The sequence below is a fragment of the Gobio gobio genome (genome assembly GCF_949357685.1).
Source record: "Gobio gobio genome assembly, chromosome: 25".
In the NCBI taxonomy this organism is placed as follows: domain Eukaryota; kingdom Metazoa; phylum Chordata; class Actinopteri; order Cypriniformes; family Gobionidae; genus Gobio; species Gobio gobio.
Window position 1 is genome coordinate 6,686,211 of NC_137121.1, and position 10,426 is coordinate 6,696,636.

Here is a 10,426-nt window from a genome sequence, read left to right on the forward strand (position 1 = left end):
TCCTTTAAAAGTCTAAGAAAATGCAGTTTTATGAAATGTAAGGTCACAAATATCTTAAATGGTATCACACATTTCTTGATTTGGGGATGGAAAACAATGTTTACTTCATGGTGTATAAATATATATATATATATACACACACACATAATTATTTATAAATATTTACATAATTATTAAATACAGTTTGAAGCAGAAATATTTAAAGACCCCGTGTATCTTTAGTATTATAAAAAATGTAATTATTTTGCTTATAAATATCTCCATGTATCTATTTAAGGAACACCACATTATTGGATACATTTGAATTGTTTCACTAATGTTTTAATAATGACCATTTAAAACATGCTCATGCATATTAATTAAATGCAAATCAATATGACTCACCCAATGGCGTAAAGTCTCTCGACCGGTCGGGTCCAGCCCAGTGTCTCGGCCTGTTGCCTAATGAGCAGTTCGGCATAGTTGTACGTCACAACGCTGGGCTTCCCGATCAGAGCCTCGTACTTCAGCTCACAGCCCGTTATCTTCTTATAGATGCTCTCCAGGCACACGAGGAACATGCCATGACCAAATCTAACAACAAATCAACAGCAAATACTTGTTAACTCTGTATTTAACTTAAAGAGCACCTATTATGGCATTTAAAATGGTCCAAATATTGTTTCCCAACAACAGTTTTGCATGCATGCAACGACAAAAAAGACTTTAGTTTTCTTATAATATGCATTTATTTTTACCTGTTTTGACAGCGATTCTCAAATGATTCCTTTAGTGATTCACTTTTCAAAACCCCGCCTTTGCGTGACGCTAATCTGCGGTGATTGGTCCGATGACCCAGTCAGTTGTGATTGGTTTAGTCTGTGCAGATATTTTCGGAAACGGAACGCCCATCAAAGTCTTATAGTGACAGTAATTTGTTAATATGTGTCAGGAGTTATGAATATGAAAACCGCGTCGGTACCGTTTGATTGTAATATGAGCCTCAGCTGATCTCATTCATAAAAAAACTCCTCTATTCTCCTCACGAAGACTCGCGACAAATCAACATCCCTCAGGGCTTTTAGTTCAAAAGTGTGCAGATGAGGAGACATATTGATAGATTCTCATATGTCTGTGTCAAATTTCTAAACAGAGGAGTATTTTTTATTCAATACTTCCTCAAAATGCGCAGATATAGCCTAATCATGAGCGATTGAGTCTCTTATGTGTTGTTTTCAATTCATCCTGGCAGCCGGAGGGCGCTCTGTGCACATGTAGTCCATATATGGTACAGACAGACGAAGAAGAACCATGTGCCATAATAAAAGTCCATAATAAAAGCTTCCTGAGATCGCGAAACATGCAAATAGAGACATTTGAAGACTAATGAGCACACAATCGCGACGATGTATGGTTTGTCTTCAAGCCACTCTTCAAATGCTCATCCTTGGGCAGATGAAAGAAGTTTGCTTTTGAGTCGCACTTCAGAACACAGCGTCTCGTCTCCATGATGTTTTCTAGTTTTCACTGGCGTCTCGTCTCCATGATGTTTTCTAGTTTTCACTGGCGTCTCGTCGCCATGATGTTTTCTAGTTTTCACTGGCGTCTCGTCGCCATGATGTTTTCTAGTTTTCACTGGCGTCTCGTCGCCATGATGTTTTCTAGTTTTCACTGGCGTCTCGTCGCCATGATGTTTTCTAGTTTTCACTGGCGTCTTGTCTCCATGATGTTTTCTAGTTTTCACTGGCGTCTCGTCGCCATGATGTTTTCTAGTTTTCACTGGCGTCTCGTCGCCATGATGTTTTCTAGTTTTCACTGGCGTCTCGTCGCCATGATGTTTTCTAGTTTTCACTGGCGTCTCGTCGCCATGATGTTTTCTAGTTTTCACTGGCGTCTCGTCGCCATGATGTTTTCTAGTTTTCACTGGCGTCTTGGATTAATAAGTGGGCGTATCGTATTCAAATAACTTGACAAGTTGACGTCATCTAGTCAGAGAAAAAGCTTCGGTCTTCTAACAATTCTTAAAAATAACTCAGAGTCGACTCTTACTTTTGAAAGAAAATAACTATATATACGGTGCACTGTCATATTTCAAACTTTGCAGGATGTTTTTGTTCACTTAGATCTATGTTACACACTATATGGAAGGTAAATTTCAAAATTCCATGATAGGTGCTCTTTAAGTTAAAGTCAACATAAAATGGCATTTGCAACCCATTTTTTTACTTCAGCATTCTGATGAATTTGATGAGTGCAAAAGGATATTCAACTAAAAAGAGATTTATCAAGCAAGAATTGATGTGATGGTGTAAAGTGGGCTGCATTACCTTCAACGCTAGCATAAAACAGTTACTAAACCCCTAGCGAAAGTAATGCCAAAAAGGAAAGTTCTAGACTTGAAGCAATACAAATATATATTTTTTAATAACATGCACTGATCAATAAAGCCCAATGAGACCTGAAGCATGTGTTAATAGTGTACATTTGAACTATGTTGACTCCACGAAATATATATACATTACAGTTCAAAAGTTTAAGGTCAGGAATATTTTTTTTGTTTTTTAATTTAGTCTCTTCTGCTCACCAAGGCTGCATTTATTTGATCAAAAATACAGTAAAAACTGTAATATTGTGAAATATTATTAATTTAAAATAAGTGTTTTCTATGTGAATATGTGTTCAAATGTAATGTATTCCTGTGATCAAAGCTGTATATTCAGCATCATTACTCCAGTCTTCAGTGTCACATGATCCTTCAGAAATCATTCTCATATGAGGATTTATTATTATTATTAATGCTTAAACATTTTTCCCGAAGGATTCTTTGATGATTAGTAAGTTCAATGAACAGCATTTATTTGAAATGGAAATCTTTTGTAACATTATAATTGTATTTACTGTCACTTTTGATCAATTGAATGCTGAATAAAATCATCCTGACACTAACCGAGGGTTTTTGGCTTCGGCCATCCACAGCAGATCCATGTTGCAGGCCAGCACAGGGATGTGTGGGTAATGCAGTGATGTCACCATATTTCCTGGCCTCCCATTGGCCAAGAGCACATCAACAATCAGCTGTAGGTTTGTCTCCCACCTGACAGGCTCACCGAACAGGATGACAGCTTTAAAGTGACAGTAAAAACAGACGTGAGCGGACACAGATCTTCCAGAGCTGAAAGTGAAACGGGTGGAATGAAACTTACCGTCTATCGGTGGCAAAGTTTTAGATGGGGGAATCTAAGAAATGTATTAAGGACATTATACAGTCAATGCGCAACGCTTAAGATTGACACTTCCCTTACCAACACAGCTAGTAATAACAAATGCTAAATTCTCCTGATTTTTTTTACATATTCCGCTATTATTGTTTCTACTCACCAAGTCCTTGGGTCTGCGATGGTGATCCACCACGTCCAGGAGAGGATACGCCTCCCTTAGCATGTCAATGGTCACAACGTTCTTGAAACCAACACTGGAGTTTATTTTGTCAAGGACATAATATATAGCCCCACACACACACACATTTATTTATACTACGGGGCTGTAGAATGCTTTCTAAATTACAAATTATTTCCATGTTTTTTTGCCACAAAATTACGTTTTATTATGTACAGAAAGCACTCTCTTTCTCACGTTCAAACACACACACATACAGTGCGGACACACACCCTCACAGAAACGTGTTGCTCTGAGGATTTTATCAGTAAAATAGCTTAGCAAATTAAAAGCTACATGACATTTCTCACTAACGCTGCTGTTCTTGAAGCTGATAAACGTACAGTTTCGCTATTAGTAGAGACGCTTCTGCCGAACATCGAGAGACGCACAGACTTCACATCCGCTTAATCTCTCTCTCTCTAATAACTGCATTAATAACGTTATTATTCTGCTATCAGTGGCTCTAGCCTCCGTTACTATCTCTAAAATGACGTTTTGGAATTAGCAACGGGGGAGTGGGATGAGGTGCGCAAGCCCTACACACAAGAGTGTTTTAAGGACAAAAGCCCTGACATCTGAACAATGTTTTGAGGTGTGGTAACCGTAGTATGAGCTGAATAGTTGACTACGGTCTGTTGAATTATAGGAAAATAATGCACACCGGAGGTGTAAAGCCCGGGACACACCAAGCTGACGTCAAAGAACTAAAAGCTGACTTTGTCGTTTCATCGATGACATCGATTACGAAAATACGTCGACATGCGTGAAACGCGTCGACGCTTCTCATTATTTACTTTCAAGAAAAGAACAGATCTAGAATAATGGCGGCTTCTGCTCCCGGGCATAGTGAAAATTATCATTTATCATATAAAGCCGGACTGCAACATTCAAAAGTGTGGGAGTACTTTAAACAGAAGCCGAATAAAACTGTGCTTTGTTTGCTCTGTAACGCCAGTTTCACACTGCGCGCGCAAGCAGTCCGGTGTGCTTTCACACTGCCAGTGTTCGTGAACCGTGGCGTGTGTATTGCAAATACAGACGAATACTGTCCATTCGGTCACATTTTCCGGTGTTCTTCTCCGACCCCAGTACGTCTGGTGCTTTTATTTATTATGGGCAGCATATATCTGCTGCAAATGCAACCGGGTTCCCCTCTGTCCCAAACACATGCATAATAACATGCTGTATATAGCCTAGGTAGTTTACATGATTAAAGTTACATTCAAGTTAAGATATGCCTCTAGTTTTAATCATTTAAACGTGTCTTTGAAGTTTGGGCAAAAACTTCTGGCAGCTTTAGTTTATGCACATGTATATCTTCAAAATAGACGACTAGTTATACATTAACACTATGCTGAAAGCTCCTGTACGTGAACCTTTTGCAGATAAATACAAGTGCATTTTCGTTTACTATTGACACAAATCAATAAGTAAATCATACTCAACTATTATAGTAAACAACATTTCCTAATTAGGCCTACTCAGTATACATTTTATGATGAATAGTATCATTAGTTATACATAATGTTTAAAATGCTTCTTGTGTTCATATATTTCATTATAAAATGGCTTAAGTACACTACCCTTCCTGAAATACAATTAATATTGTCATCATTCATTGATTTCATGTTAAAATAATATACAAATTCACTACCCTCTTTGAAATACAATAATAAGTAAAACAGAATCACCAGATTAATCTTGGAAAATCTTTAGATTAGTCGACTAATCGAAAAGTAATCGTTAGACTAGTCGACTAATCGTAAAAGCAATAGTTAGACCAGCTGACTAATCGGAAAAGTAACCGTTAGATTAGTCAGCTAACCGAAAAAGTAATCGTTAGATCAGTCGGCTAATCGAAAAGCAACCGCTAGATTAGTCGACTAATCGGAAAAGTAATCGTTAGATCAGTCGACTAATTGAAAAGTAATCGGTAGGTCAGTCGGCCAAGCGAAAAGTAATAGGTAGATTAGTCGACTATTCGAAAAGTAACCGCTGGATTAGCCGACAAATAGAAAAGTAATCGTTCGATTAGACGACTAATCGAAAAGCAACCGCTAGATTAGTCGGCTTACCGGAAAAGTCATCGATAGATCAGTCGACTAATCGAAAAGTAATCGGTAGATCAGCCGACCAAGCGAAAAGCAATCGGTAGATTAGTCGACTATTCGAAAGTAACCACTAGATCAGTCGACTAATTGAAAAGTAATCGGTAGGTCAGTCGGCCAAGCGAAAAGTAATAGGTAGATTAGTCGACTAATCAGAAAAGTAACCGTTAGATTAGGCGGCCAACCGAAAAAGTAATCGTTAGATCAGTCGACTAAACAAAAAAGTAATCGTTAGATTAGTCGACTAATCGAAAAAGTAATCGTTAGATCAGTCGACTAACCGAAAAAGTAATCGTTAGATCAGTCGACTAACCGAAAAAGTAACTGCTAGATTAGTCGGCTAACCGAAAAAGTAAGCGGTAGATCAGTCGACTAAGTGAAAAAGTAATCTTTAGATTAGTCGACTAATCGAAAAAATTATCTTTAGATTAGTCGACAGAAAAAATGATCGTTAGTTGCAGCTCTAGTCTCTGCCAAAAAGCTACACTTGAACACACCAAAAGCCAGGACTGTCAACCAGCACGTCATTCTGTAAGTAAAGAAAATAAATACATGTCTATATCAGCCCAAAATCAGGCTTAAAATCTTCAAGTGTGGCCAGCATAGGCAAACCAACGCTCAAAGCGGTCCGACATTGATTCATTTTTCCTGCTTCTAACACATCAACTCTGAGGACAAAATGTTTACTTGCTGCCTAATATATCCCACCCACTAACAGGTGATGAAGAGATCATCAGTGTTATTCACTTCACCGATCATAATGTCATGCCTGATCGGTGTACATATATACATATTTTTTTCGATAATTATAGTAATTTATGTCAAGGTAAAGGATACTTGTGAGCAACTTCCACCACGGGTCCCTGTCCGGACACCAGCACGCACATGTCATGAAACTGACTGAAAACCCTCAGAGGACTGTGGGACAGCACCACCTGATCTGGTGACACCTGTTTGGAGAAATCAAACCGCCCTGTCTTACTCTCGGACACTAAACAAATCAGATGCTGTGTTTAAGCTACCGACAGTGCAGACGGGGCAGCCTGGAAGGTGTAGTATTTGTGGCTACACCTGTCGTCGGGTGTCTCACCTCAACCTCCAGAAGGTGAGACAGCTGCTCGGCTTTGGTTTGCCGGAGAGCGTTCCCTGCGTTGGTCACAAACACCACAGGAACCTTGTATTTTCCATCGCCGTCCACCAGGTTCCTAAAACACTGTTTAGCTGCAGGGATGGGCGTCCGTCCACGTACCAGCACTCCATCAATGTCAAACAGAAGCCCAAACAAGCTGCGGTCCGGCTCACAGACATCCTCGAAACAAAAATAATCACAAGTTTGTTAGTACTCACTTTTCATCAAGTCACCTTTATTTATATAGCGCTTTATACAATACAGATTTCAAAGCAGCTTTACAGTGATAAACAGGACCAACTGTACACATAACACTCGGTTTCCTGGAGGAATCTGAGGGCAAAGGTCTTGATCAAGGTCACAATGGTGATCGTTTTGCCTCAATGGGGATTTGAACCTACACCTTCAAGTTACAGATCAAATTGAGGCTCAAATGCCACACCGTCCCCTAATGACCAGGTGTTTCATCACACCAACCTTAGACTGTTTTCTCATTTCCTGCAAAAGGAAAGTGAAACCTTGAGCACATCCACTTACATTTGCTGTGCTATTTAGGGGAAAACATCCCACAGTAAAGAAATCCAGGGGAAAGTTCATGTAGATCAATTGCAAAAGTTGCATTCACTTGCTAAATATCAATGACTGTCAAAATAACTATATATATATCCAATTCTATATAAAGGTCCAATTCTCACTATTAACTATTTGCTTATTAGCATGCATATTGGCTGTTTATTAGTACTTATATAGCACATTTAATACCTTCTATCTACATCCCTTAATCCTACCAATACCTAAACTACCTTACTAACTATTAATAAGCAGTAATTAGGAGTTCATTGAGCCAAAAGTCATAGTTAATAGTGAGAATTGGACCCTAAACTAAAGCGTGACCATATACACTATAGTATGTGCACTATTTTGGCCCGAAACTGCTGTCTAGATAGACAGCTCACTACGTTTTAAAACACAGCCCAACATTGGCCAGAAACTCATAACAAAACAACAACAAAGCTTTTGAACACATACCACCACTCGTTTTGTCGTGTTAGTTGGTTCATGAGTATTAATGAGGGTTAAATTCTGATTAATAATAATACTAATTATAATCATATGAACTCACTGTGGTGTAGCGGCCCTGCGTCTGCGCAAAAGCAGCTGCATTTGTGACTTTCCTGCTCAATTTCAAGCCTCTCCACCCGATTCTAAACATATTCAACATCTCTGAGGAGAAATAAATGAAGAAACGAGACAATGTTTCTACTTTGACCTGAGCATGACTCTTTTAACCATTAGCCCACATGCTATCGGCGGCTGTTAAACATGTTTTTATAGCTCTAAACGCCACGTATAAGATGGCCCTTATCTAAATCAATGCATGTGTGTTGTTGTGTGTCAGCAGGAAATGCTGTAGGACTGACAGACAGGAGCCTGCTGCTGCTGGTGTTGCGCAATGCGCAGACTCAGAACGCGCTCATAATATGGCAAGCCGAAATAACATTTAATCCTTAAAAAGTACAAATATCTAGTACTTATTTTTTTAGATACCAGTGCCTATTCTGTATCTACTAGTACCTTTTTAAAGTATGCGCATGTTCTGAGGGCGCTCACCCTGTGGTCCCAGGCCATAAAGAGTAAGGGGTGAAACCCCGGCATCCTGGCCAAATTTGCCCATTGGCCTCTGTGCATCATGCAGGGCTCAACATAAAAAAAAATCCCACTGGCACCTGGGGCCAGTAGATTAGAGTTTTGCTGGCCCCTCCTATATTTTTATTGGCCCTGAAAGAAATAAGGAAAACTTTTCCATTAAGCTGTATGTATTGTATACATTAGGATTAATCAATACAGCAAATGGAGTACATGAATTAAGAGCTAGAGAGCCACTGGAGACATGAAAAAAAAGTATATATATATATATAAATTATTTTTAGACCATACCTGACCAGTAATATTAGCACTGTGTTTGCCTATATAATGTGTATCTTTGTTCATTGTTTATCATATATATATATAACAAAAGATAAACAATTAACAAAGATACACATTTAATAAGATATTTTTGGCTTCATTTAGCCGTAGTTACGTGACATAGGTGTTTTGAATCACGCTTCGGATCGCGCAAAGCTTTGGAACTACAGTTTTGCGTCAGCCATCCCTGACGTGCACATGAAACCGAAAGTATAATTTACTCGTCTCGTCTCGGTCTGTTTCGGAGCGCATGCGCTGCCTTTGGAATAACACCCAAATTCACTCATGAGACAAGTCAAGCGACCGTTCTCTCGTAGGCAGTAAAGGGGAGCTCTTATCAGCCTCGTAGTTCTTTGCCATTTTAATACGTAATAAAAAAAATTAAGTAACATTGACACTCTTCGCGCCACTGGGTATGACGTTTGTTTTGCCTTTGCGGATGGCCAATCACTGGCCTGGGCCATCGGGCCATTGCTAATGTCGAGCCCTGCATCATGGCCTCCTAATGATCCCCATATACTGATTGGCTTCATCAATCTGTCTCCTCTCCGTCAATCAGCTGGTGTGTGGTGGGCGTTCTGGCACAAAATGGCTGCCGTCGATTCATCCAGGTGGATGCTGCACATTGGTGGTGGTGGAGATTCCCCATGCCCCTTTTATATGTAAAGCACTTTAATTACCTGGAAAAGCGCTATATAAATGTAACAAATTATTATTATTAAATAGACACTAGTACTTATTCATTAGCTACTAGTGCCCAGAGTCCTGCACAGGTCCGATTTTGTAAACCCGCACCCGCCCGTACCCGCAGTGCTTAAAACCGCATCCGACCCGTTTTCCGACAACAGCACTAAATAAAATCTGCACCCGACCTGCTTAAAATAGAACCGACACCTGACCTGCACCCGCAATAAAATCCGTTTAGCATATCATATTATAGACACTTACAACATTTTTTATTGCCAGCATACAGAAGTTATTACACGACCATTAACACAAGGACAACTTCAGCCGGGACATTCTAAAACGCTTAACGTGAAAAAAGCTTAATGTAGGTAAGACACTGTTATTAAGAGACCAAACTCAGTAAACATAATACTAATAACGTATACTATGTACAAAAAATCAGATGAGCCCAGAATATGAACGCAAGGCGTTTAATTACCCGTTAAGCGTTTTCCTCCCATAGAAAACCATTATAAGAAAACACTTAAGGCCCATTTATACTTCTGCGTCGAGAGTACGCCGTAGTGTACGCCGTAGGCTACGCGCGTAGCCGACGCCGTCGTGAGCATTTATACTTCTGCGCTGTTGTCTGCGTCAATGTGCAATTCCACATGCAGGAGCTAGTAGGCAGTGTCCTCGGGCATGTTGGTGTAATCAAGACAACAGCCGAAGAAGAAGCAGTTTGTTGCTGTGCATTCATGTCGGAGTATCAGCAGCAGTGAGAGAGCGTCTTTTGTTGCAGCTTGAGTTGTTGTATCTAATACAAATTAAGCATCTCTAGTTGATTAGTAAAGTTAAATAAGGCGATCTGGCGCTGGAATGCGTTTGTGAAACCATGCGGAGCCCGTGGCCGCTGTTTTCAGCAGCGGTGGCTCGAGCAATCGATTGCTGTTGCGGAGACTTCATTCACGAAATATACCCTAATGTGTTTTTAATGAGAAAATAAATAAACTATATTCAGCGGATCTATGTATTTATTTACTACCATAAAGAATCGCTGGACTGCAAAATATTGTGTTATAGCAGTCGTAAGGAACTATCAATCCCATTTCTTGACACACACACACTCCTATCGCAG

The 10,426-nt window shown here is 39.6% G+C and overlaps 1 protein-coding gene across 2 annotated transcripts in view; it reads right to left on the reverse strand.

Annotated features, from left to right (window-relative positions):
* hdhd5 (haloacid dehalogenase like hydrolase domain containing 5) overlaps positions 1-8,092 on the reverse strand; it is a 14,162-nt gene extending 6,070 nt beyond the window's left edge. Inside the window, exons 1-7 of one of the 2 annotated variants that reach the window (XR_013816023.1) lie at positions 7,778-8,092; positions 6,616-6,834; positions 6,363-6,475; positions 3,358-3,451; positions 3,183-3,216; positions 2,927-3,101; positions 385-573 (exon numbers count right to left, since the gene is read on the reverse strand). Coding sequence is in view for 1 of the 2 variants with exons in the window: in XM_079810205.1 (XP_079666331.1) it covers positions 385-573; positions 2,927-3,101; positions 3,183-3,216; positions 3,358-3,451; positions 6,363-6,475; positions 6,616-6,834; positions 7,778-7,876 (923 nt within the window). In the remaining variant the exon portion in view is untranslated. The remainder of the gene's footprint in view (positions 1-384; positions 574-2,926; positions 3,102-3,182; positions 3,217-3,357; positions 3,452-6,362; positions 6,476-6,615; positions 6,835-7,777) is intronic. The other variant, XM_079810205.1, reaches the window with a different exon arrangement.
* Between the last annotated feature and the right edge of the window lie 2,334 nt (positions 8,093-10,426).